The sequence below is a fragment of the Macaca mulatta genome, chromosome 15, assembly GCF_049350105.2.
Source record: "Macaca mulatta isolate MMU2019108-1 chromosome 15, T2T-MMU8v2.0, whole genome shotgun sequence".
Classification (NCBI taxonomy): Eukaryota; Metazoa; Chordata; class Mammalia; order Primates; family Cercopithecidae; genus Macaca; species Macaca mulatta.
Window position 1 is genome coordinate 110534393 of NC_133420.1, and position 13585 is coordinate 110547977.

General features: G+C 45.7%; 1 protein-coding gene and 1 long non-coding RNA gene across 18 annotated transcripts in view; one reads left to right on the forward strand and one right to left on the reverse strand.

Annotated features, from left to right (window-relative positions):
• LOC114672825 (uncharacterized) overlaps positions 1 to 4511 on the reverse strand; it is a 44699-nt gene extending 40188 nt beyond the window's left edge. Inside the window, exon 1 of one of the 2 annotated variants that reach the window (XR_013405118.1) lies at positions 4192 to 4511. This is a non-coding gene — a long non-coding RNA (uncharacterized LOC114672825). Of the gene's footprint in view, positions 1 to 4187 lie in introns of both variants that reach the window. The other variant, XR_013405117.1, reaches the window with a different exon arrangement.
• Positions 4512 to 8441: 3930 nt separating this feature from the next.
• LOC706619 (transducin-like enhancer protein 4) overlaps positions 8442 to 13585 on the forward strand; it is a 156597-nt gene continuing 151453 nt past the window's right edge. For 8 of the 16 annotated variants that reach the window (XM_015117957.3, XM_001103112.5, XM_001103029.5 and 5 more), the window contains exons 1-4: positions 8442 to 9313; positions 10178 to 10275; positions 11361 to 11424; positions 12595 to 12639. In XM_015117957.3, the coding sequence (XP_014973443.1) occupies positions 9269 to 9313; positions 10178 to 10275; positions 11361 to 11424; positions 12595 to 12639 (252 nt within the window). In that variant the 5' untranslated portion in view covers positions 8442 to 9268. Of the gene's footprint in view, positions 9314 to 9657; positions 9853 to 10177; positions 10276 to 11360; positions 11425 to 12594; positions 12640 to 13585 lie in introns of those variants that run through there. The other 8 variants (XM_077966687.1, XM_077966692.1, XM_077966688.1 and 5 more) reach the window with 1 other exon arrangement.

The window sequence follows — 13585 nt, forward strand, 5'->3', positions numbered from 1 at the left end:
TGGTCACAACAACACCAGCTCTCCCCATCCAACAAGGTTTTGGAAGCAAGGAAGAGGCATGTGGAAGCACTTTGTAAAGCACAAAGCATGATAATCATTGTAAGGCATTAAAAGGCAGCTCTAGGCTGGGCGCCGTGGCTCTCACCTATAACCACAGCACTTTGGGAGGCTGAGGCAGGTGGGTCACTTGAGGTCAGAAGTTCTAGACCAGCCTGGTCAACATGGCAAAACCCCGTCTCTACTGAAGATACAAAAGTTAGCCAGGCCTGGTGGTCACACCTGTAATCCCAGCTACTCAGGTGGCTGAGACACGAAAATTGCTTGAACCTGGGAGGCAGAGGTTGCAGCGGAGATCCCGCCACTGCATGCCAGCCTGGGTGACAAAGGGAGACTTTGTCTTAAAAAACAACAACAACAACAACAAAAAAGCAGCTCCAGTAGAATAGAACAAAGTGAAATTTGAAAAGTCAAGTTTGATTCCCAAGAGGCCATTGGTTTCTGTGAACCTAGTTTCCTAGTGTGTAAAATGGGGATTTTAACACCCATCCTGCTTCTTTGCTGGTACCTTTACATAGCACCAGAGGTAATAATACGTAACAACACTATGTAAACACTCAGGGTTCACACAAAAATAAGGTATCGAATGGTCTCTCTGGCAGACATATTTAATAAAAACCTGTAATAAAAACATTCAAATTTCATTCTATATAAAAGCAAGGAGCAGAAGCAGAGCGTGTCCCCATGAATGAAAATTTCTCTGAATATCATTGTCTTTTCGAAAAGTAGTAGTGCACTGGACTAGATATTACACTGTGAATGATGGCTCACTCACACTATTTTACAAGGATTGCTATTAAAGGAAGTCATGTGATTTACCAGAATTGTTCCAGGCTACATAATATTGAGGACAAGTCCTGAATTGAATTATAGCAGTAGGAGCCCACATAGTAGCATTAAGAATATAGTTCCTTACAGTTTAGATCATTTTATGAGACAACTAATCAATTTTCAACAAAATGTGCCTGCAGCCACTTTCCCCAAATAATCTTCATTGAAGGAGTTAATTTTTTCAGAAGTATTAAAAAGGGGTAAGGAAAATATAATCAACCTTAGCAGATGATCCTAATTCAAAATCCATTCCATATGACCAACTCTGAGATGATAAAATAAAACATTTTTTAGAGCAGCAAATGTTTGCATTTAGGGGAAAGGGGTTTAGAGATCATACTTACCTCCCTTAAGGATAAAACACAACACAGATGGGACCAGAAAGGTTAAAGGGATTAACCAAAGTTAGCCAGGTCACGGCAGACCGTGAATTGACCCCCAGTTCTAATGAAAATAATACTGGACTTTCTAGCCAACTGTGGTGGCTCACATCTGTAATCCCAGAGCTTTGGGAGGCCGAGGCGGTTGGATGGCTTGAGCTCAGGAATTAGCGACCAGCATGGGCAATATGGTGAAATCTCATCTCTACTAAAATTACAAAAAATTAGCCAGGTGTGGTGGCCTGTGCCTGTAGTCCCAGCTATCTGGGAGGCTGAAATGGGAAAATCACTTGAGCCGGGGAGGTGGAGGTTGCAGTGAGCTAAGATCGTGCCACTGGACTCCAGCCTGAGCAAATAGAGTGAGACCCCCATCTCAAAAAATAAATAAAAATAATACTAGACTCTCATGAATTATTTTCTTGTACAAAGCAGTAAGATGTTTAGTTACACTTTCCTACACCTACCCCATTCCTGCACCACTCATTTCAGAAAGGAAACGCGCAGATTTTCTCCTGTAATGTCTGCCCCATAGGCTGTTGCGATAGTTAGCAAGAGTGGGAGCCTGTGGAAAGGCATGGCAACAGCAGCTGCATAGGTGTGAACCCTGCTGTTAGTTGAAAGTAAAAGGACTAGGGCTTCAGCACTGTACATCTCTTTGGAACTTCCTTACTGAGCCTTCAGACACTCTGAGGTCGGAGGCTGAAGGGAGTTAGCCGTGCTTCCTGAAGCTGCGGTAATTCTCAGTTTCAGCTTTTGCACAGTGGCAGCTGCAACACAGTCATCTCCCTGATTCACCCTCTGCCCCCATTTTTGCAATAAAACATCTGCTTGAAAAGGAGTAAACCAGGCAGGTGAGTTGGATAGTGCTCAAATTACATACTTTAATTGAATACTCACTTGTGGAATTCAGGTTCATGCAAGGTATTAAATCAGGAGGTAGAAGAGTTCTGATCTCTGCTTCAGTACTTACAAGCCATATAACCTTGGGTAAGTAACTTCTTTCTGAGCCTCAGTTGATTAATCTTCAAAGTGGGGATAATGATATCTTGTTTGCTTAAAGGCAGGGGAATGAAACAGAAGCAGCTGTTAAAGATCCCTTCTAGATTCTAGAAATTTAAAGATCATCTGAGCTTTCCTCAAGTAAGGGAGTCATTTTTACTAGTGTGTTTCTTAGGTATGATCTCTGTTATAGAGTATAAATAAGTTCATGGCTCTTTTTAACTATTCAAGACAATTGTTCAGACTAGCAAGAAGTTTAGGGTCTCCCTCAGCTCCATTGTTGACATAAGGTGTGACTATAAAAGTCCTATGCAGACTTATCTTCCTCACACACTCAGCCTTTTATCCCGAAGCACCCCATTAATGCCAGGATGTCTAAGCCAAAAGGAGATTCATATGTTCAATAAAGAGTTACTTCAGAATGAGAAAGATCCATACTTCCTGCCCCTGCATTGCAGCCAGTGAATTTGGGTCACTGGTCCATTCTCCTGTTGACTTTAAGGTGAGTTCTAGATAGCCCCTACCACATACACCATACACCACTGTGTCCGCACCATAATCTCCGGGAGGGAAGAGAAAGCTTCAGTGCTCCTTCTTGCCTGCAGACTTAATTAGGGATGAGCTCAAAGTGTTCAAATAATGTAGTGTTTCAATAAGGAAAGTTATTTTGTCCCAGAAGCCTCCTTAGTACCTATGCAAATTTGTCTACTCTACTCCCAAGCCAAGTTCCCTCCCCACAAAAAGGCAAATGGGTATCTACATGCCTTTTATCCATCAAGTTAAGAAGGGACATCCCAACACAAAGATGTCTTGGCAGTCTTCACCACTAAACATTGAGGCTGCTGGCAACAAAGCTCTGCCTAACCAGACAAGTTAAGAAATTTGTCACCCTCTGTAGCATTGATGTCCTTTTTCAATAATGAGCTTTCTGTCCAGTTATCTCTATCTTAACATAGACAGGAGGATGGTTTCTGAGCAAGTCAATTGCAGATCTAGAAATGAAAGTGCACGTCCTTGATTCTCTATAATCATTGCTGTTCTAGCTGTATATTCAACGCAGAGCCGGACATTCAGACTTGCACAGGCATCCTCTATCCAAATTAAAATTGACCCGTTACTCATTAGTGGGGGTGAGGTAGTGGCAGTACCAAAGGGTGTGTGTGTGGGAAGGGCAGGGTGTGTGCGCCTGTACTCTTTATCAGCTGTCCCCAATTAAAAACAATTGATTATTCTTGAATATGACAAAGGGTACTTTCTTAATCTTAGGTCAAGTGTAAATGTGGGCACCTTATACCAAGTTGATATTTGTAATGATCTTGTCACTCCCTGCTTACGAGCCTTTCTCCCTCCACAATGGCTATTATAATCAGAGTAGAAAATGAATGCTTTTATCAGACATAAGAAGTTCAATGTGACCAGAACCCAGTGATGTAGCCATGACCTAATCTTGTATTACTCCATCTCTAGCATGTACCAGTCTTTAAAAAATGCTCACATTCACCAACACTTCCTCAAATGAGGCTTTTGAATCCACCTGAAATTTGCTTCTCAGTGATTTTTGGTTTGGCTGACTCTTTCTAGGCATTCAGGCTTCTGTTTAAAGGTCACCTCCTCCAGGAAGGCTTCTATGAACTCCCATCTGAACTAGTTCTACTACTCCTGTCACTCCTTCATATTATGCAACTGTTTGTCTATCTCCCCCCATCAGAATGTAAGCACCAGCAAGAAAGACACTTTGCTTATGTTGTTTATTGTATCAACTGGGGTCTAATCAAGAGAGAAAAACAGTAATTTCAACAAGGAAAGTTTGATATAAAAAATGATTACCTACAACAGGGAACTGGAGCAAAGGGGGATTAGTAAGAGGTAACGAGAACTCTAAATAATACAGAAATAGAGATATAAGGAAGAGTGACTTACTAACCCCAGGGCTGAGATGCAGCACCTCAAAAAGAGTCCCTCCAAGACTCAGACACACTCTTAGGGCTGGCTGAGATCCAGACTTTGTTGGAGAGGGCACAGTTGTAGCTTTCTGAATAGCAGGTGACCCCTGCTAGAATTCTGCCTTCTGGAACTTGCCAGAAATCCACATTCCAGAACTTGTTGGAAATCCATTCTCTGGGGTTCAAAGGAAAGCTGTTGAGGGAGGTGTCTAATTACAGGCACTTGCTCCAAAGCCACCTAAGGGGCTTCTTGAGGAAGCTGCTGGCTGCCGGGTGCTGCTGCTTGCTACCTGTGCTGTAGCAACCTGCCCAGTATGCACACCAGAGTCAGGAACCAGGAAAGCAAACCCTTTCCTCCTGCAATGTCTCTCCAGGACCTTCTATTGACCTAGCTTCTGTAACAGCTGGAAAATACTTAAAGGGCTCAGATTCTGTTTCACTAGGCGGGCAATGAGGGTGAATTTGGAGCTAAGCAGCAATATATTAATAATAGCCACTTTTATTGCTAAATCCCCATATTCTGGCACATAGTAGGTTTAATAAATATTTGGTGAAGTAATAAATAAATGATTTACATCTAACCTAAGTTGAAAAGCATGCCTGGCATATGTCACTTGAAGATTGGAGCTTTCAGGCCTAGCTTTTAACATGAAAGTTGCTGCGAAGTGCCTCCCACAGGAAAACTCTGGAATCCCCCACCTGCCCCCTATTCTGTGGTAGGGATAAGACAAGCCGCCAGATAACATCATAGCTAAGCTTAACAGTGAGAAGTGCAATGAGAGAAGCACAGGCCAAGAAAGGAGATAAAAGTGACCATGAGCCCCACTTACAGTCTGTGTTAGGGCTAGGGCTGGGCCACTAGTTGCTTCATTTGGCATCTTTCTGAGACATTGAGGTAAGTTATATAGCTCTGCCACATGGCCAAAATATGAAACACATCCAAGGGCTATATTTTAAAATGGAACTTAAAAAATAAAGAAACATCTTGATTTCTCTAGCCACTTTTCTGTTGACACAAACCGTCGAGAGAGATTAGGCGAAAGATCCCTGCTACAAGCTATTTGATATTTCCTAACAGAGCAAAGTTTCCTCTTTGTCCACTGACCCTTTCAATAGTTCTTCGGGTTCTATTCTTAGAATTCTCGTTTCCTGTCCTGGGAGAAAGCTGCACAGAATTTCAATAAATATGACCCAAATGATGTGGAAACTTTCTATAAGGATGTGATGTGGTGTTCATTCATTAATGCCATCAACAAATATTTACTGAGCACCAACTACCAGACAGTGATGGCAGACATAATTTGGGGTGTTTGGAGTGCAACTGTGAACACAACCAGGTCCCTGTTCTCATGGAACTTGCAAACATTCTGGCTAAAATAGAGAATATGGAACTTCCTATGGAGGCACTGTGGGTGATTTCACAAACCATTGAAAAGCTCTACTGGGAGCAAGCAAATAACCAACCTTAAAATAAAACATGGTTGTTGCTGGTGTTCTTAGAAACTTTGCTGTCCTCGTGTACAAATTGTATCACTTGAGTCTTCTAACTTTTGATTCTTGGAAACGTTTCAGAGCAGTGCTGTCTAATGGAAATATGTGAGCCTCATAATTTAAAATTTTCTAGGAACAAAGCTAAAAAAGTAAAAAGAGACTGGGCGCGGTGGCTCACGCCTGTTATTCCAGCACTTTGGGAGGCCGAGGCGGGCGGATCACCTGAGGTCGGGAGTTCAAGACCAGCCTGACCAACATGGAGAAACCCCGTCTCTACTAAAAATACAAAACTTAGCTGGGCGTGGTGGCAGGAGAATCGCTTGAACCTGGGAGGCGGAGGCTGCGGTGAGCCGAGATCTCGCCATTGCACTTCATTGGGCAACAAGAGCGAAACTCTGTCTCAAAAAAAAAAAAAAAAAAGTTAGTGTGTGCCTGTAGTCCCCACAACACTGGAGGCTGGAGGCTGAAGCAGGAGGATAGCTTGAGCTTCAGAGTTTGAGGCCTGCCTAGGCAACACAGGAAAACCCCCATCAATACAATAAAATAAATAGAAACAGACAAATTAATTTTACTAATATTTTTGAGTGATTCAAAATATCACAATTTTGACATAACTATAAATTATGGAGCTGCAGTTTTTTTCACATTAATTTGTTCAAAATCCCACATATATATGTACTTATAGCACATCTCATTTTGAATTGGACACATTTCAAGTGCTCATCAGCCACATGTGGCTAGGTATGGAACAGCAGAGGTTCAGAAAACTGCCGAAAGGAGTTCTCTGTCCTCTTATTTTGGGGATGGAGAAGAAAAATATTTGCCGAATGGAAACATTCTGTGAACTTTGGCTCCGGGTTTTCAGTATGAAATTAGAGGCAGGAGAAGACCACCATAGCCTTGCTTTGCACCAGCTCACTGCCGTGGCCAGAACGGACGTTCACAGAACGTGCTCGGTTGGACATTAAGTCACTGAGTCGTCCACTGAGGAAAGGGATATCATTAAGAATAGTTTTCCACTAACGCCGAACCGGCGGCATCATCTCATCCAACAGGTCAAGTTATAGTAGGCAAGCACGCCTAGAAATAAACGTCTAAAACCCAGTCTGTTACATTAGCCAATACTCTTCTTGACTTTCTCCGAATTTTTTCCCTGTCCCAAAGATTAGGCTCGCTAGGAAAGACTGCGAGCCTCAGCGGCCTCCCCTTGAACTGGGGCGCTGCCCCCAGCTGGACACGGACTAAGGATGGAAGGGTGCACTGACGGGGGCCGCCCCCATTTCCCAGGCCCCTCCGTAGGGGTGCCCCTCCTCAGCCATGGCTGCCCCTTTCTCTCGTCCCCCAGCATCTGCCCCTGGGGCCCGCGTGGCATCCTGCTCCGTTTTAACGGGGATAAACTTGACTTGCTTCTCCCAAGAGCGGGAAAAGGGGCGCAGTCTTGGTACTGATCTGGGGGAGGGAACGTCCCAGGCCGCGCAGGGGCGTTTTCTAACCGTGCCCCGTCGGCCTGCTCTGTTCAGTACCGACCGTCTGCGGGGTTCACGTGGCCCAATCGGCAAAGTTTCTTTGGAGATCCGGCGTCTCTGATTCCCGGATCTTCAGCCTCACCCGGAGACCCCACGGTTAATGCCCTGCGACCCCCTGATGGAGCGTCGGGATGCGCTTTCTCTCCGAGTGCCCCCGGGGGTGGAGGGAGGGAGGTCTGTTTCGGGACTAAATGGCAATCACAGCTCCCGCGGGGCTCGGAGGGACGAGCTCCCCGCCCACCCCGCGGCCCCGGCCCCAGCCAGCATCTCGCGACTCCATCTCTGGCTCTAAACAAGAACAGGGGACCGAGTCCGCGTTCACACGGAAAATTATGCCGGCTCCAGCGGCGCGTAAAATTGATGTGAACCGAACGAAGTGGGATCAGCGTGATCCTCCCTCTCTTGTCTCAACAGGGGTTTCGGCGCGTTACACAAGGCCGAGCTTGTCTCTTTAAGGAGACATTGGACCCTAATTAGTCCGCATTCCTGGCGCGGCTGCGGAGCGAGGGGCCGAAGGTGTCTGGGTTGGGAGACGGGTGGGCGGGAGGACGAGACTCGGAAGGAGATCTTCTGACCAGGCCCCAGGCTCACCGCCCCCTCCACCCTCTTTATTTTGCCGCCACCACCGCCACCAACACCTAATTCTGAAGATGCAGCCAGGGCAGCAGCAACAGCAGCAGCCGCGGATTCTCTCAACCCCACGTTACTTTGATTGACAGCTGAACAAATGTTTCCCCGGTTCGAACGCTCGCGCTAAGGAACGACAGCCAAGGCGAAGCTCCGCCTTGGGCGGGCCATCTCCGCCCCGCCTCCGCCAACCTCATTCCTCTTCGTTAATTGGTCGGAGCTACAGGCGACGCCCGGCACCCACGTGGGTTTCAGCTGGGTTGGCTCCTCCCCGCTGGCTTGCCATTTGTCAGCAGTGAAATGATGGGCACTAACACAGAACGGCGATTAATGTTCAGCCACCTCTGATTGGTTGCTGGAGACGCCTACCGCAACGGGGGTGGGCGGAGCGCTTGGAGAGCGCCCCAGAGCACTCGCGTGGCGGGCCGGTGATTGTAGTCAATCTGGCAGTATTCTCAGGCAGGGTCGCCCGGGGCGGACTACATCTCCCGGGATGCTCCACGGCCCCCTCCGCTGAAGGTTGTGAATATGTATCAGAATGTTAATGATTAGCTGCTGCTAAATTTGGTCAAAGAAGTCACCTACACAGAGCGTGTTGTTAGAGCTGTTCTGAGCGGGTGTTTGGGTTGTTGGCTGCTTTCTTCCCCCTTTCTCACACACTTGTATATTATTTTGAGGTGGTGTTCGCAGAGTTTGAGAGAGAATTAAAAAAAAAAAAAAAGCCGCAAGCGTTTCACTCTTTTATTTTTATAATCCCCTTCAATTTGGGGTTAAAAAAAAGACAAGAAAACAGGAAGGAAGAAAAATAAGGAAATGAGATGTGGTAAAAGAAGCTAAAAGGTGCCTTTTAAAAGATCGTTGCTGTGAAGTGAAAAAAATCTCCAGAGAAACCAAAAAGCACCGCCGAGACCTCTTCCGAACCAAAGGAGTTTGTGTTTGCTTTTAGGGAAGAAGAAAGATCATTCATTCGGAGGAATAACAACCAATTAAAAGACAAATAAAAAAAGTTTGGAGTGGGACGCAGAGCGAGCGAGCGGCGCTGCCGGCGGGCGGTGGGGCGCGGAGCTCGCACTTTCCCGGCTGGGTGAGCGGCTGCCGCGGCGCCGGGCTCGGCGGGTGCGCCTCGGCGGAGCTGAACGTCGGAGCGTTGCCTCGGGAGACGCGCGCCGGACAATGCCCGCGGCGGGCCAGTGACGCCCGCGGGGAATGCGGAGCAGCCCGGCTGCCGGCACCCAGCCGCCGCCGCGCGTTCCTGCCGCCCGTGTCACGCGAGACCCGGCGGGGGCCGGGACCGCCCGAGCCGCCCCTCAGACCGAGCCGGCCGCCTCCGCCGCCGCGGCCGCCTCCTCTTCGGGGCCATTAAAGCCAATGAGCCGCGCGCCTCTGCCGAGCGCAGCGAACTAAATCGGCTTGGATGATTCGCGACCTGAGCAAGATGTACCCGCAGACCAGACACCCGGTGAGTGCGGGCAGCGGGGCGCGGGCTCGCCGGGCGCTGGGAGATTCCCCGCGTCGCCCCCTGCGCACCGAGTTGTGTCTTTTGGCCGGAGGGGCGTGGAGAGCCGCCCGAAATCGGCGCCCCGCGCCGGGAGCCGCCCGCCCGCCATCACCCCCAGCCCCCGGCGTGGTGGCCCTCGGAGGGGGTGCGGAGAGGCAATTGAGTTGTAGCCATTTTCTTATTGTTGTCTTTGAAGCCCCTGGAAGCCGCGCCGAGCCGTTTGCGGTCCCCGCGCCGCGACTCCTCGAGGGGGGGCGGCGAGCGATGAAGGAGGCGCGACTCCGCGCCCGGGCGGGGAGGGCGCCCTCGGCGGCGGCGCTGCTGGGCCGGCTGCGGCTCGGAAGTGCGGGGCGCCGGCCCCTCGCGCCGCGGGCCCCCGGGGCGAGCGAGCGAGCGAAAGAACGAGCCGAGAGGGTGGCTGCCGCCCCCCTCCTTCCCTGGCCTGACCGCAGCCCGACGCCATGGCGCGGGTACCCCCGACGGGCCAGTTTCGATTCCGGGTGAGGAGGGAGTGGGCGCGGCGCGCGGGTCCCTGGGCGCCCGTCTTTGGCCGGGGAGGGGAGATGGGGCTCGAACCCTCGGGGTCCGGGGCGCGGAGGGAGGGCTGCGGGCGGGAGTACGCGGAGGCCCGGGACCACCTCGAAACCAGCTCTTGCCTGGGCTGTTGGGCGCGAGGAGGGTTGCGGGAGGAGAGTTTTAATCGCTCTTTGCCTGCGTGCGCGATGACCCCCCCAACTCCCCGCTAACGCCGCGTGGTATGTTTTCTCCGTCTCCCTGCTTCGCCTGTGATGTGGGCTAATTAAATATTTTATTGTTGTTCTTCAGGCACCGCATCAGCCTGCTCAACCCTTTAAATTTACAATTTCCGAATCCTGTGATCGGATTAAGGAAGAGTTTCAGTTTTTACAGGCTCAATACCACAGGTAACGATATTGACTTTAGCTGATCCTCCTGTTTGCTTAGCTCTTGTCTCCCCCACAAATACACACAAACACCCTCCTCCTTTTTTGTGGGGGCGTCACAAAGGTACTATTATTTTTTTTTCTCGGTGGGCAGAAAGGGCAAATCAAGGCCTCCTTCCTTAGGCAGGTGTAAATAAATTAAACATTTCTTTTTTCTACCGTAAATAAAAAGAAGGCGGAAAAATCGAAACTGGGGAGACTTGGAAAACGCTGAGGCCAAACTTTCGATATTGATTTATTGGGGCCAGGAGAATGAAAGGTTGGGGAGATTCTGGGGCCTTTTGACATCCTTGGTTCTTTATTACTCTGGACTTGGTTCCTTCTCACTTCTTTTTGCCATTCCACTGAAGAGCTGAGAGCCCAGGGAGGTCGGAGTGAGCGATTTCATTACTTTTATGCTGAAAAAAATGTTTTCATCTTATAGACGATTTTTAGACTTAGGGTGCCTTTGAGACATTTTTCTTTGGCTGGCTTTTTAATGATGCCTAATTCTTATTTCATAAATACGAGAACCAAAACAAGCCACTGAACCCGATTGACACTTTGCCCCTGGGTGGTGGTGTTCCACTTGTCTGTGTGTTTTGGAGGGAAAAAAACAAGACATCATTCATAAGACATGCTTGATTCGTATTTCCATTAATCTCTTGGTAGAACATGAAAGAAACTCCCTTGTGACATTTTGGAGGACTTATTTGTGCTTGTATGTGCAGTCATTATTGAGGTTTATTTTCGTGTTTGTTTTATTAAGTGAATATTCAATTCTGGAGGAAGTTCCTGAATTAAACTGATTAGAGGATTTGTTTCCTTAAAACTTAATTAAAAAAAAAATCCTAAAAACAAAAACCACATATACGATCCTTATTGAAGGGGCAAGTCCAGACTGGTTAGAGTGACCCCCTTCCCGAACTTCCCTTTCCATAATGATGGGGGTATTTATTTAAGATTGTTGATTTAGTTGTTTGTAAGTGAGATTTAAAATATGTGTTTAAGAGTTGAAGGACGTAAATTAAGATCATTGTACTTAGAGTATTTTATGTCTTGAACAGTCTGAAGCTGGAATGTGAGAAACTCGCCAGTGAGAAGACAGAGATGCAGCGGCATTATGTCATGGTAAGAAAACCATGTCACAGATTCAAAGTGCCTATTAGTTTGGAATACCAAAAACAAGAATACGTTTAAATTGCTGGAGGCTGCAAGATAGATCACAGTCACCCTGCCAGTGCAGTTGAAGTTGTGGGAATGTGTCTGTTAGCAACCTGTAATTCTAGGATGTTATAACCTGCCTTTGACAACTGGCTTGGATTGGAATTTTCAGAAAGTTCAACCACATGGGGTATAATTTTCTGTGTTTTCTTTTTACAGATAGAAAAAAAAATAAAAACAAAACCTCGTTTGTTTTGTTTAGTCACAAGCAAAAATGTTTTTGTGTTAGTGGTTTTCTTTGTTGTTTTACTGCTCTTGCTCCAAACAACTTTAGCCAGTTTTTCTGTATGCTGTTAACATTTTAATGTCTTATTTCTTTGAAAAGGAGTGATGGATAAGGAAAGACAGCAGACCATTTTTCAAATTTTTTTCTCTTTATGTTACTATTACATTTATATTTGCGTGTTTTCAATTTCTGTAGTGTTATATTGGTTTGAGGAACGTCGTAGTCTCCTGTATAACTGATTCATTCTGCCAGAATTTCTATGCCAGTTATACTACACATTCAAAAAACCAGATTTGCCTTTACAGAAGTATTATGAAGCATATTTTTATGATTGTCCGAGAAAGCTCCAGAATAACTCACTCATTTATTTTTCTATCCAGCTTTTTTGCTTTAAATATGTGAATATGAGCAGTATACTAACAAATCAGAAATCAAACTCTTAAGTAGCATCACCTTTTCCAACCTTCCTTTCAAAACATCAGCGTTTGTATAAGACATTCTTTTCTGTTAACTTGCCTGCTGTGCCTAGGAATTAAGAATCCGTAGGATACCAAATTTTCATCAGACTTTTTTGATGCATCTGCTTGGGATGTATAAAGACAACTGGAGCTGTTAAGAATGCTGTGTTTGAATTTAATTTTTCTTAGTTTTGTGAGTATTCTCTTTGAATTTGTGTCTTAAGGTGGTTAAAGATAGCGATGGGCTCTTGATTTATTGGCGTAGGTTATATGAAGATATTGGTTTAGGTGAGACTTTCATGTTTGTTTCAGATTTACTTGGGGCATTTTGAACAAACTAGGGAGATTATTTGATGAAAGTCACGCATTTAATTGCTTTTCCTTCTTTGACAGTATTATGAAATGTCCTATGGGTTGAATATAGAAATGCACAAGCAGGTAAGTTATTTCTTTATAACCATTTTAAATGACAGTAATACTGGTATACTTTGAAAAGAAAAAATTGTATGTTTTTGCAGTTTTATTCTGCAAGCCGTTGTGGCTAACTGTATTTAAAGGACTGGGTAGTGAAGAAAATGCTGTTTTTTCATGTGTGGCTCCCCATCTTTCTTTCATATTATCCTAATTTTTATAATTTAAAAATGTTATTTTAAAAAGTCAATACGTATTAAACTTTGTACACTTTCAAAAGCAGGATGCTAAATTTTAAAATCCTCTTGTTATTCTGAAAGAGTTGCTTTATGTATTTTGGGCATTGCAAACTTGTCTTGTGAAAGAGCTTTTCTTGGAAAATATTAAAAAGTAAAATTAAATTGTGTGGCGCCTTCATTGGCTTGATGTGAAAGAATGGATAGAGGGTGAGCTGGGAGGATGAAAATGAAATCTGTGGAGCTACAAAGGAAATTGATGTAAAATCCTTGTACTGGTCCCCTGAGGCTACTTAGTTGGGTCTTACCAAGAACTATCACCGTTACTTCCAAAATTTGTACAGAGTAAATGAGCCTGACAGGAGGATGTGATAAGGTTCAACATTGGGTCTTGAAATCTAGCAATTAGTTCAGTAGCAAAAAAAAAAGATAATGATTAGTCAGAAAGCACTGAGAGATATGACTCAAACAGCCTTCTTTTTGTGCAGGAGACTGAATAATAAAATGGTTTGGCTTAAATTTCCTAGACAGAAGAATAAGAGCACGTATATATATATCTATCTATACACACACAAATATATATACATATATGTAAAACATTGTTTGGCAATAATAATTTCTCTAGGAAATATTTATTTTTGGTGATCTCCTAGTGGAAGTGCTTCAGGTCTCATCAGCCATTTCAGAATAGGTATGTGTTTGCCTGCTGGGAAAAAGACAAGGGAAGACTTACTGCT